Genomic DNA, 19,605 nt, shown 5'->3' on the forward strand with positions numbered 1-19,605 from the left:
GGAAACTGAGTTACGTGTGTGTTAAGCTGCTGTATCTGTGGTTATTTGTTACATAATAGAAAACTAATACAGGATCCCAAAGGGCAAGGGTAATTATTTAGGGAAAATAGAGGTGGGTGGTACATTAAAGCTACAGAAGCTATGACTCTGCCCCTTTACAGGTTAACTTGTGTCAAAGAAATTGCTGATGGGTACAATATGTGATGTTGGGGCTTCTCTCAAACTCTTCACCATCCTTCATCCAGGCTCAGGTTCTAGAGTCAGGTAGATCTGATCTCAAATCTGAGTTCTGCTGCTTATGACCTGTATACAACCTTGGCCAAATTACTTAACCAGCCTATGCCTGCTAAATTAGCAAAGATTAATAGGAACTATGTCTGTACAGTGCCCAGGATACATTACCACTCAATAAATGTTAGATGATGATGATTAGCATTGCTTAGCAGCTTTATACACAGGTAAGAGGTTGACTTCTATGCCTTAAAATAAGATTCTGAGGACAAAGGGGCTTCATCACTTGCCACTCCTCTGTTTCAAAACTTTGGAACATTTCTACTACCTACATTTAAACTCCTTGGTATGACACATAAGAAACCCTTACAACCTGTCAACCAATCTCACCTTTTCACTTATTGCTTATTCTGGCTGAATCAGCACCTTTGCTCCAAGCCGTTCACCCAGTTGGTTGCTCTCTCTTCTGCACATGTGCCCGTTATCTTACGTTTCCATTGTTAACCTACTAACACCCCACTAGACTGCTCAGTGGTCATATTTCCATACCCAATGTCTAGCAGCGAGCTAGACAAAAGCAGGTAAACCATGCATTTTTAATAAAATGAATGTCCATTACTCCAGTCCTCAAGGAAAGCTGCTCTCGGGAAGCCCAAGAAACCACCGTTGTGCAGTGATTGCTTCCATAGCATGAAGTGATGTTTAAACACTTGGCAATTTTTATTTTTTTTTCCTGCAATAGGCTAGTGTAGGGAAGGGTTGGGGCAAAATTCTCACTCTCCTCGTCTCAAAGAGAAAGCCAAAAGCGTAATGAACCTAAAGACACAGTGACACACGAAGCTAGAAGGCGGCCCTGAAACCCCTAAAACGACCTTATCCAAGGCGAAGCTGGAGGCGGGGCCAGTGGCTGCTCAGACTTGCGCGCACATACCAGTCACCTGGGACTGTACTGAGGAGGCAGCGGACGCTGACAGAACGGGGAGACCGAGAATGTGCTGCTTTCCTCTCCTCTAAGCTCCCAGCGGCGCCAGGACTGCTGGTCTCCAGACCCGGGCCTCCGACCGACCGCGGCCACTAGCACAGGCGGCCATTCAGTTCGAATGCAGATGAGCTGTAAACAAAATCACACCGATTTCCAAGATTTAGTGTATATATATATATATAAATCTATTTTGTACTAACTTCATTTTGAACTTATATTTTGTACATAATGGGTTAAACAAAATGTTAGTTATTTCACTCGTTCTTTTAAACTGCACAGGGGGCTCGCAGCTCAGGCGGTATTTCTCCTGGACAGCGCCGCCCTAGACGAACCCCCCGCCAGATGCTGAAGCTTCCACTGCTGTTGAGGCTTGAAGAATAAAAGATAGTACATTTCTTCCCTTAGGGGCTTCGAAAGCATACCTTTTGTTTCTCAACTATTCTACATAACTAGAAGTAAAAATTAAATAGGAGAAAAACCAAGGTTTTATTTTAAAGTGTGTGTGTGTGTGTGTGTCCACACACTCCCGAGGCTTCTCATTCGGCGTAGAGGCTCCACCTAAAACACTACTTTCCTCTCCCTCACTTTCCTCTCCCTCTGGTTCCCACTCTCCGAGATCGGACCGGGCGCAGGAAATCAATAACAAATAAGCGGTCTTCGACCTGAAAGCAGGCGGGGCGGGCGCGCCTCCCGGGCATCCAAACCGAGCTTGACTAAGCCGGTCGTCAGCCGGCAGCGCCCCTCGGCTCCTCCTCCTCCAACGCCGACCTCCCCAAGATGGCGGGCGGCGGGGGCCCGCTTCCGCTTCCGGTGTGAGCGGCCCGGCCGGGGGGGCAAGATGGCGGCGGCAGTAGGGGTCCGCGGCCGGTGCGAGCTGCCACCGCGCTCCGGCCCAGGCTGGCTCCTCAGCCTTTCCGCCTTGCTGACTATGGCGGCTCGAGGGGCCTTCGCCACCACGCACTGGGTCGTCACGGAGGACGGGAAGATCCAGCAGCAGGTAGCGGCTGGGGCGCGCCTGTCCGCCCGCGCCGGCCCTCGCCCTGGGGGGGTTCCCCGGCCAGACCCCCGGCTAGTTGGCTCCGCGGGGCCCCGCCCCCAGCCTCCCTTCCCACGGTCCCCGCGCCCCGGCCCGGGTGACCCCGGCGCCGCCCGGTCCCCACTTGTGCCCTGGCCTTGGCCGCCTGCAAGTTCTCAGGCTTCCACCCTGGGGCGCGCGCCGCGTGGGGAGCGTCGCCCGGCCGCGGGGGTTCGGGCCCGGGGACGCTGTCTCGTGCTCGGGCTTCAGAGACCACAGCTCGGTCTGCCTGTCGCTGCCTCTGGTTCCCCTCGGGCCCACGCGTCACTGGCCCTCCTCGAGGAAGTAGAAGGCAGGTGGCAGCGCGGGGTCCCGGGTGGTGACAGCTCGGGCGCCGCCGGCGGGGTCGCTTGTTTCTGCTGCTCCCGCGCCCTCCGTCCGCCCGCGCCGGCGGCCCGGCCCGCCCGCCCGGCGGTTTCAGCCGCTCCCGTTACCCAGGTCCGCAGGGGCTCGTCGCGGACAGCCGCTCCCCCGCGAAGCGACGCTCGGGGACGCCTCGCTGGCCGCCCGCAGCTTCCCGCGGCCACCGCCGCCTGCGGCGTCCGTCCTGGCGGCGCCTCTTCAGCCGCCGCGGCCCCCGGAGGACGCGCGGCTCCCCGGGCTCCGGCGCCCGAGCGGACTCCTGCTTCCCTTACATAACTTGGTGATCGCCTGCGTTTTGCGGCTGCTGACGCCCAGAGAACACGCGTGTGTGTGTGCGCGCGCGTGTGCGTGAGTGCACACGCGTGTGTTTGTGTGAGCGTGTTTACGCGCGTGTGCCCCCGCGCGTGTGTGTGAGCGCGTGTGTGTTTGCGCGCGTGTGTGCGCGCGTGTGCGCCTGTGTCTGCTGCAGAAACTTGGGCACCGTGACGAGCTCAGCACTTGAAGCCGGTCTGAGAAGTTCGGCCGAGGATTAGAAAGTGAAGCGCATCCCCCTCGCGGCCTCGCCCGGGCGTGGGACCCACGGAGCCCGGTGCCCGGGCCTCGGGAGTTGCGCGACAGACGGTGGTAGGAACACAGTGCGGGGTTTACTTTTGTGTCGGGTGCGGTTCACATTTAGCTTAGCCGTGGGGTGCCCGTTTTATCTCAAGTGTGATGAATGAGTTCAACAAGATAGTTAAAAACCGGCGTTGGTATTGGCGAGTGGCTTTCAGCATGTCTGAGAAAAGACTGACTTCCTTTTCGGTGGCATGTTCTCTATGCGTAACTTAAATTAGAAAAAAAAAACAAAAACCCTTTTCATGGGCGTAGCAGCTGAGATTTAATAAATAGGTGCTCCGGGAACCCCAGAAGAGCCTGCGGGTTCACCTCTGAGGAAAGATGGGGAATGGTATGGGAATCCTGGCTACTTCCAGCCTGCCTTTGTTTCCTGACCATGGTTTCCCTGAGGCCCCCAAGAAGGGGGGCATGGGATTAATTCCCTCTTGCTGCAATTTGGGGATTCCTTCTGCCATTGGCTGTTCTGCAGTATTGTTTTTGGCCACAGCTATTTATACTCCATGACATTGATTTCTCCTTCCCATTTTGGTGTCCTGCCACTCAGCTGAGAAAGTAGCCCATCTGAAAAGTGAAAGCTGGTAGAAATGTATTACTTTTATGCTGAACATGGCCATGGGGAAGTAGGATCTGATTTGGTTTTTGTTTTTTTAACAAATTCCTTCGTTTTGCACATTGGATATATATGCTTTAGTGGGGAAAGGTATGGGTTGCTTCAGAAAGGGAGAGATCTAAAGAATTCTCTGCCAAGTCACCCCTGCAGTAATTCGTTAGGCTCACAGTTAGGAAAGCAAGATTTCTTTGCTATGTGCCTTTTTAAATGATCCTTTTCATTGCCTTTTCCAATATTTTGCTACACAGCATTTACTTAAGTTTGGGCAACCATAAAAACTTATACCGCCCCAGCCAGGCGTGGCTGAGCAGTTGAGTGCGACCTAGGAACCAGGAGATTGCGGTCTGGTTCCCGGTTGGGGCACATGCCCAGGTTGCGGGCTCAATCTCCCTGGTCTGGGGCGTGCTGGAGGCAGCCGATCAATGACAACTTTCTCATCATTGATGTTTCTCTCTCTCTCCCTCTCCATTCTTCTCTCTGAGATCAATAAAAAAAATTTTTTTTTTTAAATTATACCGGGAAAAAAGTTGGTGACTGTATTGTAACAATAAGAGGCTAGGGAAGGAAAGTTGGATTTAATCAGAGAAAAAAGGAGCACGTATAAATAAAGAGTTGATACCACACTCAGCTTCTGAGCTCCACTCTGATAGCTGTGTGTGCATTACCCATGTTGCCCTTCCAGCAATAATTTGAATGCAGGCAGAATCCAAACCTCAATTATAATTGTGATTAATTATCACATTTGGATATACTTATTAAAGAACTGAAAGATTCCTTTAGTATGTAGATTTGAGTATACTGCAGATCTATTCATACATTCAGAAATAAAGTTAATTAAAAGCTTAGCTTATATATGTAGTGTCCTACATGACATTCCAAATTCCTTGTTACTTGTTTTTGGTGATACTATCTGAATATGTTTTCTGTTTTAAAGTTGCCTAATATCAGGGGAAAGACCAAGGGCAAATTGAAATAACATCTTAGAAAACTAGAGTGACAAATACCTTTTGAAATTCTTCACCTGATATTTAAACCTGTTTACATGAGATATAATAGGTCATCGTTTTCATAGTGAATGTGGAGAAGTACTTATGAATTAAAACTCTGAATTGCCCAAAATACAGACTTAACTAGAGACATTTTCCATCATTATAGTTGAAGTTTAAAGTACAGTAAGTAGTCCTTCCCAGGAGAAGAGATGAACATTCATCTGGTGTTTCTATTTCTAGGCTTAGCAGATGATAAAGATAGGCCCCCACAAGTTACAGACTGCAGACTTGTGAACATGCATCTATATTGGAAGCCCTAGATCTGTAAAGGGGTTGAAATGGGGATTCAGTCAGAGCCAGGAAGCAGACATTCCTCCAGGCAGCCTCCTCACAATCAAAGCTGGAGCTGCTTCTGGCAGTAGCAGGTGTCTAGTACTTGGCATGGCAGCTCAGGAAATTGTTCTTTCCACAGTCCCTGCTCCAGCTAGGAAGCATATCATTCAGGGTTTTTAGGCTCCATGTTTACTGAGCTGCCACTGAACTCCCAGGAGCATTGTCCAGGAAATCCTGGAGCTGAGATGTGAAGAGAATGCTCTGGTCACTAAGTTCATTTCCCACTGGGTTCAGGGGATATCTAAAAAAAGGCCTCTCCTCTCCTTATCCTCTGCAGCTCTCTGTTTTTCTCCCAGCTTTGGGCTTTGGAATACTTCTGAACCATTAGTGCCCCTTACCTGAAAACTAGACCCTCTCATGTTATTTAAAGCAGAGGTCCTTTGGAGTCCATGGACTTGAGGAGTGGGCTATTATAATCTAGTCACTAGGAGGATCTATGGTGTGTGTAAGGCCAATGGATCTTTTTTTGGTTGACTTCATTGTGAAGAACGGGCTTCAAGATAAACATTTTTTGTTTCATTTTTTATGTTCTTTTTGCTTAATTACTAGTGTAGCAACCTCTATTTTCTATTTTTATCAAAAGTATATAGCAATTCAGTAGCATTGGAGGTTAAATAAACTTGTGAATTAGCCTAAGAGCCTAGCTACTATGTGTCACATCATTTCTGTGGAAAATTTTAATGTACCCTGTTCTAACAGATGGACTCTTAAAATGTTACCAGCTTGTTTCTTGCACCCTTATTGAATCAAGAGGTGTACTACTAGCTAGCACTGGACTCATTGCCTCTGGGAATTCTTTCTTCCTAAGTGCTCTGAAAATTTAAATAAATAGAGTATCATCTTTTTCAGCTCTCTTATAACATTATGACATTTATTTTCTTAGCTACTGTTTCCCTCTCCTCCAATCTTAGAATGATAGAATTTTAGATTTGAAAAAATTCTTTAAGAATATTTCGTACAACTCAGGTGAGAAAGTCATTCAGAGTCACACAGCTGATGAATGGTATTTAGTCGTAACAATCAGTAAAAATGTATTTATCTGCAGGAGCATACAAGTGAGCACTTTGCAGTCAGTAACTTTGAAGCCTCCCCACTTCTGGTAACACCTACAAATGAAGGGATAGAAATAAAAGCAAAGATGGGAAAAATGAAGGAAGTATCTTCTCTTTTCCAGTTTGCTTTACCTCTGCGGCATGTTTGTAGTGACTTCAAATTGGGGTGGGTGGTCAGAGGAGGGTCCCAAAAAGGTGTGAATTAGTTTGGGGGTTACTTAATCATTTTGCCTCCTACCAAACAGATGTCTTTGGAGTGCTGATCCTTGTAACTGCTCAAAACAAATGAGGTTTCTGACAAAATGATGTCCTGAAGCCTAGCAGCCTTGGCAAAGAACTGTTTGATAAGCAACTATTTCAGTAGCTATTACCTAAAGAAAAGCTATCACATTTAGTTAGACAGACTAAATCTTTTTTTAAAAAATATGTTTTTATTGACTTCAGAGAGAGAAGAAGGGAGAGGGAGAGAAAGAGAAAAATCAATGATGAGAGAGCCATTGATCGGCTGCCTCCTGCCTGCCCCCTCCTGGGGATTGAGTCCAAAACCCCAGCATGTGCCCTGACTGGGAATCAAACCACGATCTCCTGGATCCTAGGTAGATGCTCAACCGCTGAGCCATGCTGGCCGTGCCAGACTCAATCTTTATCTCTTGGTTTTAAGTGCTTATAAGTAAAGGAGTGGCTTAATTTTGGTCACACGTTAAGGTAATTTGGTTAATCTGGGAGAGAGCATCCATATAGTGCCATGAAGCTGACAGCTTTCTTTCAGAGCTTTTCAAAACAACCCATCTTTTTGTCATGGAGTAGTTTCCTTGTTTATACACTTCAGGGATTTACTTGGAACTGAGAGGCACAGTGGTTATTCACTAACTTGCTGGGCACCTGCTAACCCTTTGCGGTTTGTCCTAGACTTTGGCATCAAAGTGATTCTTATTCAGTCCATTATTTTTAGGTATTTCCCACTGTTATTTTTCTTCTTATAAATTACCCAGGTATTAACTTTGTTTATATTGTAGAGTACTAATAGGAACTTGGAAATATACTGAGATAAAGTGTAACTTTAAGTACTTTTCCAAATTATTTATTGAACAAGTATTTATTGACTGCTTACATTTTTGCCAGCTCTTTTCCTGTGGCCACTGTGACACAAAATTCTTTTTTTCTTTAGCAGTAAGCAAAGCACAGCTCTTTTAAAAATTATTTATTTACTTTTGGCTCTTCTTTCTCCATGTCTAGATCACTGGTTCTCAAACTTTACTTTGCAAAAAAATAATCTGGGTTCTTGCCTAAAATACAGATTCCTGGGCCACTCAGAGTGTCTAATTCAGGAGGTTGATGGTGGAGCCAAAGATTCTACATTTCTATCAAACTCCTCAGAGATTGTGATGCAGATGGGTCACAGATCATTCTGAGAAATTCAGTTTTTGACCTTGTTCTTCCCCCAGCTTCTGTTCCAGCCTCTGTTTTTTACTCTTTGTGTATACCTGGGCAATCTCATCCTTCCTGAGGACTTAAGTTACCATATATATGCTGAGAATGTCCACATTTCTGTCTATAACTCATATTTTTTCTCCAGAGTTATAGATTCAAGACCTTTATATAAACTTCTAATTCCATGTGACTGTCCTTAGGTATGTCAAGCTTCATGTGACCAAATCTCAACTTATTTTACCCCTACACCTGTGTCATGCTCTATTTTCCCAAATTTAATGAAACACCACCATTCACCATCCACACAATTGTCCATGTCAGAAATCTTGTCGTATTCTTTCACTTCTCCCTTTCCCTTACTTCTTACCAACATCCTCAGTTTTCCTTTCTAATTATGTCTTACTTCCTCCCGTAGCCACTATCATTACTGTGATTCAGTAATGAAAATTTGAATTACAAAAGTAAAGCACAGCATTGTAAAAATAAATGTCTAATATTTGGAGAGTATTTAAAGTATAAAGCGAAGTCCTTCCACCTCCGTACATTCTCATTCCCCAAGGAAAACTACCTTTAACAGTTTGGTACATATCCCAGGATATGGTCTCAATTTTTTAACATGTCTGTGACCTGACCCTCCCTGCTGTCTAGCCTTATCTCTGTTCATCCTTGAGTGCCCCACCCTCACCCCAGAATATACATGCATATACACCTGGCTATATTTAACTTTTGTCAATGTCCCCAAATATGCTCTGTTCTCACTTGCTTCTGGGCCTTTGCATATGTTCTCCCCCCAAGAGGTCCCAATCAGGCTCACTTAGACTCTTCACAGCCTCAACATCACCTTCTCAGGAAAGCTCCTGTAATGCCCAGATTTGGATAAGCTGTTCTTTCTGTGTGCTTTCAGAGCATCCTGTATTCCCTTAGGAAAGCTTTTACCATGTTTCATCTGTTTACCTGTGTAAAAGCCCTGTTAGACGACTACCTGCTCCATGAAGGGAGTGGCTGTAACCCACCATCTCTCGCTGTGCTTAATCACATATGCTACAGTAGTATCTGCTGGCTGGATGATGTAAGGAGATGAGAGAAAAGGTTCCTGCCTTTTAGGAATTTACCGTTGTCCGAACGAAGCACAGGAGTCAGCCCGTGGCCTTCAGAAAAGGTGCTGGACACAGGTGAGAAGAGCTAGGTGTCAGAGACTACTCTTGCCTATCCGCTGCGATCAGGTTGTGTGTGCAAGGGAATCATCCATCTCATCACTGATGTTATCATCCAGAAAGTCACCTTTATTGCTCAGACACCAAGAAGTATGGAGAAGCAACAGGAGACGTGAAAATAGTGACAAACAAAACAAGAAAAGCAGGAAAAAAAGAATCGGAAGGGGCAGAGGCGAGATAATGAGAAATGGCAGCTGCCCTGCTGAGGGTGAGGATCCACTGTGGGCTCAGCAGTTGCTGCAGTTTAGAAGCAGTGGTGGAGGAGGCAGGAGGCAGTCTGACGGGGAGGAAAGAGGGCTTGCCAGCCTGTCAGGTCAAAAAGTAGAACAGCTTGCCCTCCACAGTGTAGGGAGCAGGGTGTGGACAGCACCGGCACCTCAGCTGTACTCCATGGTGGCAAAAGCAAAGGGAATTCCTCAGCTGAGTGGCTCTTTTATAGCCAGACACCTCAAAGGAGTCACTGTGCACACCGACTCTTCCCTGTCTTTGCCTAGGTCTCTTTTAAACCCACTTCAATCAGACCTTCATCCACATGTTTCCTGTCAAGGTACTGGGGCGTTTCATTTTGCCAAATTCAGTGCTCAGTTCTGAGTCATCTTAACTCATCCTCTTAGCAAGCCAGCATGTGTCCTCATACCTTACTGAACTACTTCTTACATGGCTTCCAGGACCCACCCTCCGTTTTCCTTTTAAACCTTGGCCGTGACCTCTCATTCTCTCCTTTTCTTCGTGCGTCTTAAACACTGATGCCCCCCTTCCTTCCCTCTGTACATGTGCTCACCAGATGATCTTATGCAGTCTCATGGCATAAAATGCCATATATATTCTGGGGACTCCCAAATCATACCTGCAGTCTCTCCCTGAACTCCAGGCTCATATATCCAACTGCCTACTCAGCATTTCCACTTAGCTCCACTGGCACTATATATTTTTGCTTGTCTTTCTACAAGAACATAACCTAGGGCCTAAAACAGTGCCTGACATATGGTATAAACTCAGGAAATATTAAGTGAAAGGAAGAGAGAGCCTGTGCATGCCTGTGAGCAAGCAGTTACTGATACCTGTTGTATCTCTTGCATGTCATTTCAGCCGACTGAAAGCCCACCACCATCTTAGTAGTCTGGAGGAGGAAACCTGCATTTACGTTAACGGAAACAGACCAATTCCTTCATTCTCCCTGTTACGAGTAAAAGGTGTAGGCAACCTAAGACTTCTCTAAAAACGTAGTATCAGAACCAGCATTGTAAAACAGTGTCTCAGATATTCTGCTTTCCTGTGGGTATTTGGATATATTACCTCTCTAACATACCTTTTATGATATGCTCAAAGAACTCATATTTGAGGTTGTGGCATTATTAAATGAATTGCATATAAAAATTTAGATAAGTCACTTAATATTAAGAAACTTCTTTAATGTAAACATGTACAAGAGAAGGATCTATTAAAAATCCATAAGGTCGTGACAGTTTTATACAAGCCAAAGTATATATTTGCTTTCAAGACACACTACTGGGCATTCACACTGGACAGATCATATTGTGCCTCCCATATTTGTTTAGTCAGTAGTAACTACTTCATGTATCTAACTTTAGAAAAGAGCCCACTTATGCATTTTTTACTAACATCTTACTTCAGTCCTCACTTTCCTTCTGAGGTACTTAGTTATTTTTTCATTAAAACCAGGTGACTGGCAAGAGGGAGGGAACCCAACGGTCAGTCTTTTCCACCTTGAATGGGGAGTTGAGATGGGTAATTAATTTTTAGTAAACTCAAGGGAGTAGATAGAGTACCTGCCAAAAGTGGCCAAATGGAGTCAGGTCAGATTTGTGCAAGTATTTGCTGAGTGTTTTTTGTGTGCCCATTAACGCTTGGCCAGCTTAGCTCACTCATTCAATACATGTTTGAATGGCTTCTTTGTCAGATACTTGGAATACAGCAGTGAGGGAGATACTGCGCTGCCTTCATAGAGTTTACATTTTATACAAACTCTAATTTAGGATTTTAACAGAAAACTTTTACTGTAATAAAAACAACTTAATGTCTGTATTTCACTGAACACTTTACCAAGTGTTTTCATATTATCTCATTTTATTCTCATATAGACCCAGTAAAATTGTGGGTATAGATCTCTCTATTGAGTGAAGAAGTTTCTGCCAAGTGGTTAAACTCCTTGCCCAAGGCCATGCAGGTAGCCATGCGGGTAGCCATGTGGGTGAGAAGTGCAGAATGTGAGCTCAAGCCCAGCTTTGATTCTAAACTCTGTTTTCTTTCCTGCAGTGCTAAACGTTGCTACTGACAACACAATTCTGTAGTTTTATTTGCAAAACAAATACCAAAATTAAATTTTTTTTTCAATTTTATAATTGAACTTAAAATTATAAAATACATGCTCATCGTTCTAAGTTATCTTCAAGCTACTTAGTATGTTATACAATGAAAAGTGGAAGTTTTGTAACTACTCACAAACCTTTCTGGAAGCAATCACAGAATGTAGTTGTGTATTCTTCCCAAACGTTCCTACTCATTTGCAAACACATATATAGATTTAAACATGCAGCTGGAAACATTTTGTCTCACAACTATCGTTTATTCACTTAATTAGACTGAAACAACTGCCTATGTCAGAAATAAAAAGCTAACCCTTTCCACCTTAAGACTATGGTATTCAGTTGTATGGATATTCTGTGATTTACTTAACCAGTTCCCTAGTGAGGGACATTTAGATTGTTTCCAGGTTTTTACCATCATAAACAATGTTGCAGTGTTGCATGCTCATACATATATCTTTGAGTGCTTCGTGAGTATACTGAGTATATCTGTCTGTAAGATGAATTCTTTGAAATGGAATTTCCTGGTTCTGAGAATGCGTTATATTTAATTTCCTTAGGTATTGCCCACTTGTCCTCCTAAGGGACTGCATCCGGAGTGTTTGAAAATACCCAGCAGTGTTTGGAATTTGTAAAACCTTTGTTCATAATCCAATTCTAGTGAAAGACCATGTATTTCATCCATTGCCCTTCACTGAAGTACTGTAGCCATAAGTAGAAGTATGAACAAAAAGCAACCTTCAATTTGGTTTTGTTATCTCCATAGAAAAATTAAACCTTTCTCATTAATGCTTATTTCACACTTGTTGGGATTGCAGTAAAAGAAATTAGCCAAGCGCACCTCCCCCCCCAGTTGATACTACTAATGTTTTGATGAGTAATCAAGTAAAACTTGATTGTGTCTTTTATAGAGCAGCAATTTCTAGCACAAATAGCAAGAATTTCCTGGCTGTTGAGTTTGCTATCACCTGAGTAATGATAAAGTTACTAAGATTCCATTTCTGGCACTGATTTTAGTGTCCCTTTTCTGATATTTGTTTAACAAATCTGCCTCAGCTTGGGTTGCTATAACAAAATACTATCAACTGGGTGGCTTAAGCAACAGAAGTTTATTTTCTCACAGTTTTGAAGGCTGGAAGTCCAAGATCAGCATGGTCAGATTCCCGTGAAGCTCTCTTTCTGGCTTGCAGATGGCTGCATTCTTGCTGTCACAGGGCAGAGAGAAAGAGAAAGTAAGCTCAGCTCTCTGGTGTCGCCTCTTATAAGGGCACTAATCCCATCCTGAGGGGCCCAACCTCATTGACCTCATCTAAACCAAATTACTTCCCAAAGGCCCATTCTCCAGTTACCATTACTTTAGAGGTTAGGGCTTCAACATATGTATTTTAGGAAGACACAATTCAGTCTACAGCACCCATCTAACTAAGAACTTTCAAGCTGTCACCTGTCTTATTAATCACGATTATATCCAGTATTATTTCTGATACTTAGTGAGGGCTTATATTAGTTTTCTAATGTTGCTGTTAAAAATCACTGAGCGACTTAAAACAACACAAATTTATCATCTTACAACTCTGTGGGTTAGGTTAGAAGTCCAATTCATATTTCACTGAAATCAAGGGGACAGTAGAACTATGTATCTTTTTGGAGGTTCTAGGGGAGAGTTCATTTCCTTGCCTTTTCTAGATGCCACCCACATTCCTTTCCTCTTGGCTTGGCCCCTTTTTATTACATCTTCAAAGCCAGCAACATTGCATCTCTGACCATTTCTCCTTAATCACATCTCTTTCTTTGACTTCCCTATTCCACTTTTGTTGTTGTTGTTATAGAACTGACTGCTTTTATTTTTAAGTATTTTTTAATTTTTAAAATTATAATTGACATAGCTATTCTACTTTTAAGGACCCTGTGATTACATTGGGCTTACCTGGATAATCCAGGTTCTACTCTCTATCTTAATTAAGATAATCTGAATAGAAACCTTAACTCCATCAGTTACCTTAATTTCCTCTTGCCATGTGACCTAACATTCAGAGATTCTGGGGATCGGGACATGGACATATCTATTAGACCATTGTTCTGTGTTTCATAAATATTTGCTACTGGAATGAGAGTCACTTCTGAGTTACATATAAAACAACTCTGTTTAGCTGTGATGTTTCTGTATATGTTTACAAGACTTTCATAACTACTGGAATGATAAATGTCCGTAACTCTAGTGTCCTGATCCAGTGTTTCACCCTCTTTCCTTGTAAAATTATAAATCGTCTACTTTATTCATTATGACTTCGTGTAGTTCTAGGTTACATAAATCAGAAAATCTAGACTAATAGTAATTTTATTAGAAGTTGTTCATGTTGAAAATGAAAAATTAACTTGACTATCAGTCAGGAAAATGGTGATTAGTTGATATGAATATTCTCACATGATTGGCTGCAACACTGCATATCCAAATCCAGGTTATAGCTATATAATATGCTTCAAATACCTAGATGATTTTATGTGGCTTTAAGCATGTACAACTGTGTCTTCCAGGAACTATGAAAATAAAAGGTAAAATCTAATTGAGTGTAAGACTTTTAAATAAGGATATAAGGCCATAAAAATTCATGTGATGGTCAGAATGCAATATTTTTTTAAAATATATATATATCTTTATTGATTTCAGAGAGAGGAAGGGAGAGGGAGAGAGATAGAAACATCAGTGATGAGAGAGTCATTCATCGGCTGCCTCCTGCATGCCCCCACTGGGGATGGATCCCACAACCTGACCGGGAATCGAACTGCAATCTCCTGGATCCTAGGTCGATGCTCAACCACTGAGCCACGCCAGCTGGGCAGGATTCAGTATTTTTATTTAAAGTTTATTTTTAGTTTTGATAACTTAGTCTCCTACAAAATTGAGATTGGCTTTTAATTTCTCATTAAAATACTGGACAAGTACTCCAAAAGCAAAAATGTCATCTTTAACAAAAATATTTCCAAACCCGACAGTTTATAGTAATAGTGTTTTATTGATCTTATACAAGTAAATGTTTCTAGTAAAAGATCTGTTTATATTCGTATTAGCCCATGTACTTCCCTCTCAAGAGCTCAGGCTAGACTGGAATTTTGTGAACTTGCACTTCTCAAGACATGGAAGAAGGTACATGCAAAGTGGGGCAGGCTCTTCGGCCTTCCTCATCCCGACCCCCTAAAACGCATCTTCCTTGCCACTGTATTAGCCTGATGGGGTCACAAAGGTGAGGGTTCCTTGGACGATCATTTGAAAATGGCAGTGAACTAGATTTAAGATCAGGGTAAAAATCTAAGGGGAGGGAGGTAAGGAACAAGAAAATATAATAGATGTTGCCTTTTTGAGGTGTTTTGCCTGGCCCCATGTCTGTGAGAGGAACTTTTTCTCTATGAATATGTAAGGAAAAGCTACAGAATTGTTCCTCAGACCTGAACTTACACTTGTCATTACAGTTCTTTTTAAAAAAATACATGTTGCATAGTGCTCTAAAGATTCCTTTTAATAAGATGACCTGTAGGTAGCACTTTCAAAAAGAAAAAGAAATACTTTATATATTTAAGTAATATGTGTTTCCTGTAGAAAAAGTCAGAAAACACAAGAAGAGAATAATTGTTACCCTCCAGAGACCCTGTGCTGAAAGCTTCAGAATGCCAAAACTCAAAAACACTTTAAGGAGAGGTTTATTGACTAAGGCCCCAACCAAGGAGGTAGGAGTCCTAGTGGTTCCTCAAATCTGTTTTAAGAAAGTACAAGGTTTAGGCTGCTTTTATGTCAAGGGAAGGGAGCATGGGAGGGGCTGTTTTTGTAAAAAGTCAAGCCCCAAGCAGAATTCCTCTAATGATTACCGTGTCTAAAGCTGGAGTTGCAGTATCACCATGAAGGCCGTGACAGCAACACTGGCTTGAACAAGTGGAGTCAGAGACTGAGCATTTCACCTCTTCCTAACCCCGGAGAGTCCACCAGCTAGAAACCACCATTCATAAAATATGATGTATTAAATGTCAGGTGGCTTTAAAGGATATTACCATTCCTTTCACAATGTGTATAAAATAGGAGTACAAAGGTTCCAGATATTGACTCATAGAGGGCCTGGTTCAGAGTCTTAATAAACCTTTATTGGTTGAGTGAATGGTGTGGTATTTTTAATCTTCTAAGGAGGAGAGGTGTTTGAAAGGAGAGAAATTTGAGCTGATTGATATTTGCCAAGGATAATCATCATCTCTTATAATTTAAGAACTTGAAAATGCCTCAATAAAAATATATGCCAGGCTATAAATCATTTGCCGCCAACCCTTACCTGGCAAAGGTCCATGTCATTTGCTGCCATGTAAAAAGAGAAACACAGCTGTCAGCGGACTCCCTTCCTTCCTTCTGCTAATCACTTCATACCTCCTCTAGCTGCTGTATCTTTGTTGAACTAAAAGCCTCAAGGAAATGAAAAGTATTTCCTCATATTTTAATGTTGGCCAAGCCCTTGCTATTCAAATATGATAAAACCCTGGGTATCTAGTATCTTTTTAATCTAAAACTAAGAGTATACTTTAAATGTTTCTCTCATGTAAACCTTCATTTGTCTCATTCTTTCATTCCTCTTACAGTTCTCCAAATATCAGGTAATCAGACTGCTTAGGTGTTTTGGAATGGGAATGTCATGCTCCCACTTTCATTCCCCCTCCCCCAATTGTTTTCTAAAAATCCTCATTGAAAAATACTTAATATAAAATCAAGTACTAAGTAGCCACCTCTTCAGAAATATCTGCAAAGTAAGCAGACTGTCTTTGGCTTCCTTATGTATAACTCTTTTGTACTCTGGCCACTGGCTGTAGCCTTTACATTTTGTCCTGTCAAAATTTTGGTGTGCTATAGTATATCACAAGTAATATACCATGTTGTAGAAAAGATTGGTGGGCTTCAAATTTAAATTGGCCCATATTCAATTTATTATAGTAGCTTTCCCTACCCCACCCACACATGCCTGTTGGGAATATGTTTAACTGCTATTGAAAGGAGAAGCAACATTTTCCACCTCTTATTGAGATAAATCTAGCATTTTGCTTGTAGGCCTTTGTTAGGTTTGATTGTTAATAGAGATTTATAGCTTGGGTGGTCATGTATAGGCCTTGCTGTTATATTTTTAGTGCCTTTTAAATTCAGAATCCAGTTTTAATGTAAATTTTAATATAGTGGGAAGGCCAGGGAGCAGTGAAGGGATCTCACCTTAAAAGCAAGACCATGGGAGATGATAACTGTATAACTAGAGAATGATAATTATGTGATTCAGATCATTGCAATGAAAGTATGACTGGACGTTACTCAGGACTAGCATTTCTTTTTCTTATGGCATCTCTGATTCGGTAGAATAAGCAAAAGCAGGTAAGTTCTGTCTGTAGTTAGTCAACATTGTCCAGTTGTTACAGTGTATATTATTAAAGCCAACTTTACTGTATGTTGTTCTTATCCCCTCTTTTTAAAATAATTTTTTAAAAAGCCGTCATATTCACCAAGGTCTAAGAAAAGGCTGTCTTCTGCATGTAAAAAGTTTGCTTTAAAATGAATTAGTTGAGCTAATGTCAATTTCTTAGAGGTTACAAAAAGATAGTTTCTTCTCAGAGTGGAACTTCCTGAAGGGTTGGTATGTAATTTGACAATCTGACACTATGAGAGAGCAGGAACTTCATTTCATCCCTTAGGTACCAAGGGCAGTGTCTTAGATTTTTCTAAAATTCCAAAAGGTGCGTGTGTATGTGTGTGAATTGTTTTTCCTTATTATAAATGTGTTTTGTGTACATTCCAACAATTTGAAAATATATGTGTATAAAGTAAAAGCATGAATGTACTTCTCATCTCACTTTCCAAAAGACACCCCTGTTGTGCATGCACAGACATGTATACATTTATGTCTATAAAAATATACACATGTAATTTCTTTTAAAAATCATTGTTTTTTGTTAACTATACATTTTGAACATCTTTGCAGGACAGTAGACCTAGCTTTCTATATACCATTCCATTGGATAATGGATTTCCCTATTTCCTTATTGATGAACTTAGGTTGTTTCTTTTCTTTTTTTCTTTTTTTTTTTTCTTTTTTCAGCTAAAAGAGTTACAGTGAGCATCCTTGTATATATTTGCCTACTTGTTTAAGAATGGCTATAGGATAGTTTCCTAGAGTTTATATTTCCAGGTCAAAGGGTATATAACACTTATAACATTTTGATATCTGTTGTCAACCCTTCAAACGAATAAATTTATAAGCCTGCTATCAGCACATGAGAGTTCATCTTTCTACACCTTCAACAACATAGTCACTTGTTTATGATCCAGAGAACATGATTTGTAAGTAATAAATCTCCAGGTTATTTATATTATCTTTCATTTATGGCTTCTATAAATACTTTTCAAAACTTGGTCCTTTTAGTATTTTTCTTTAATTACTTCCAAATCTGTTCAGATATGGAACGTGATAAGACAAGATAGTCTCTTTTTATTATTACAGGTGTGAATTGTCTTTTAAGGAATTTATCACTCGTTGCCAAATACTTCTCATGTTGAATATTTCTCATATAACCAGTCAAGTCAGAATATTCACTTCAAGAGCTTGCTTTCAAGTTGGAGTTCAAGGACAGCTGTCAAACCTGTCATTCTCTTTGCTGAAATTTATACCTGACCACCTTTGAAATACTCCTTTAGTTTTACTGAGCACCTAACACTGATTATAATGGGGATGAAACAGTAATTTAGAGCACATTAAAGGAAACTATTAATCCAAACAAATGTTAATGAAATTTGCGCTTTATTTATTTATTGCTTGCTTGTTTGCAGGTGGATTCACCAATGAACTTGAAGCATCCCCATGACTTAGTCATATTAATGAGACAAGAAACAACAGTTAACTACCTCAAAGAATTGGAGGTAAGGCAACTGGGCATGTGATATGCAGCTGAGACGTATTGCCTTTCACAGGAGCTATTGTATTAAAAAAAAGTTAAACACATTATTGCTTAAGCCTGATTCTTTGACTTTTACAGGAATTTACTACTTTTAGATTGTTTTTAAAAATAACATCTAATTAGAGTAACTTTTGAGTAATAATAAAACAGACTACCCTACTCTGGGTTTTATGCCTGATTCTTGACTCACTATATCCTTGAACAGAGTTTCCATGTATAAGTTTTTCCATCAGGTATGAAGAGGCATAATCTCTGGGGATATTCTTGGAAGGAGAGCTTGGGTAAATATGAAAAGGAAGAATGATTTTAATGCCCTGTAAAAAATATAATTTTTGTTCACTCCCAAGTAGTAAAAACTGGGGTCTTGATATTTTATGTTCTTATGATTGAGGTGAAAAGCATTTATCACCTTTCACCTTGAAAACTTGATGAGTGCTAATAAGATCTGACCTTTTTGTTTCTGTCACTGATTTCCATAAATTTATTTTGCTTAATAGCAAACTGTTAGTTATTTGAAAAACCAGGGGGGGTTTTCGTCAGAAAATCCCTGCTTAACAGTTACAGTACAAATTGAATTCAAATTTTAAGGGAACTGTAAGTTGTAGAAAAAGTAAACCAGTTTGCAAGATGAGATTTAGAAAATTATTCAGAGTAATAAAAATCAAGTCAGAGTCTTGAGAGCTAGAAGGAATCGTGAAAATCATCCTCATTTTAGAGGGAAGGAAACAATTAGACCCAAAGACAGTGAATTGCCTGATTTCACATAGCAAGTTATGATAGAACCAGAGGCAAACACCATGTCTGTTGGCTTAAAAGCTGGAATACCTGTTAAACTGGGTAGCCATTTATTTTCTCATTATGTAAAAATCCCTAATTTCACTTATATAAATTCAAACTAGTACATCTATCAACAGAATAGTTATAATTTTACGTATTTTTAAATTTCTATGAATTAAGAAGTAGGAGCTTTCAGCACATATTAACCAGCTCTCTGTAGGTAGCAGTACTTTTAGAACAACTTATCATTTTTTAAATTGCCTTTCACCTTGTTTCTACCAGTTTTATCACTTATAAATTTGAAAGTGTTGATTTTAATGAATATTAGCAATCAAAGACAGTAGATATATTTATCAGTCTTCATGCTGAAAGCTTGATCTGTTCTTTTTTAAACACAGTGTTCAAAAGATGCAGCAGTGCAGAAAATAGTTTTTATTTTCAGATGTGTAGGGGCATTGTGTATGTTTAATGCTATCCCATTTTTTAGGGGGCAGGATGACATAATATAAAGAGAAGGAGACTTAAATTGGAGTATATACAGGGGACAAGCCATTCACCAACTCACTGAAAATACAAATGA

At 41.2% G+C, this 19,605-nt stretch overlaps 1 protein-coding gene across 2 annotated transcripts in view; it reads left to right on the forward strand.

Moving 5' to 3' along the window:
* Positions 1-2,037: 2,037 nt before the first annotated feature.
* The window catches only part of TTC17 (tetratricopeptide repeat domain 17), a 77,750-nt gene continuing 60,182 nt past the window's right edge, over positions 2,038-19,605 (forward strand). The window contains exons 1-2 of one of the 2 annotated variants that reach the window (XM_081153212.1): positions 2,038-2,210; positions 18,121-18,210. In XM_081153212.1, the coding sequence (XP_081009338.1) occupies positions 2,052-2,210; positions 18,121-18,210 (249 nt within the window). In that variant the 5' untranslated portion in view covers positions 2,038-2,051. The remainder of the gene's footprint in view (positions 2,211-18,120; positions 18,211-19,605) is intronic. The other variant, XM_081153213.1, reaches the window with a different exon arrangement.

The sequence above is a fragment of the Miniopterus schreibersii genome (genome assembly GCF_964146895.1).
Source record: "Miniopterus schreibersii genome assembly, chromosome: 12".
Classification (NCBI taxonomy): Eukaryota; Metazoa; Chordata; class Mammalia; order Chiroptera; family Miniopteridae; genus Miniopterus; species Miniopterus schreibersii.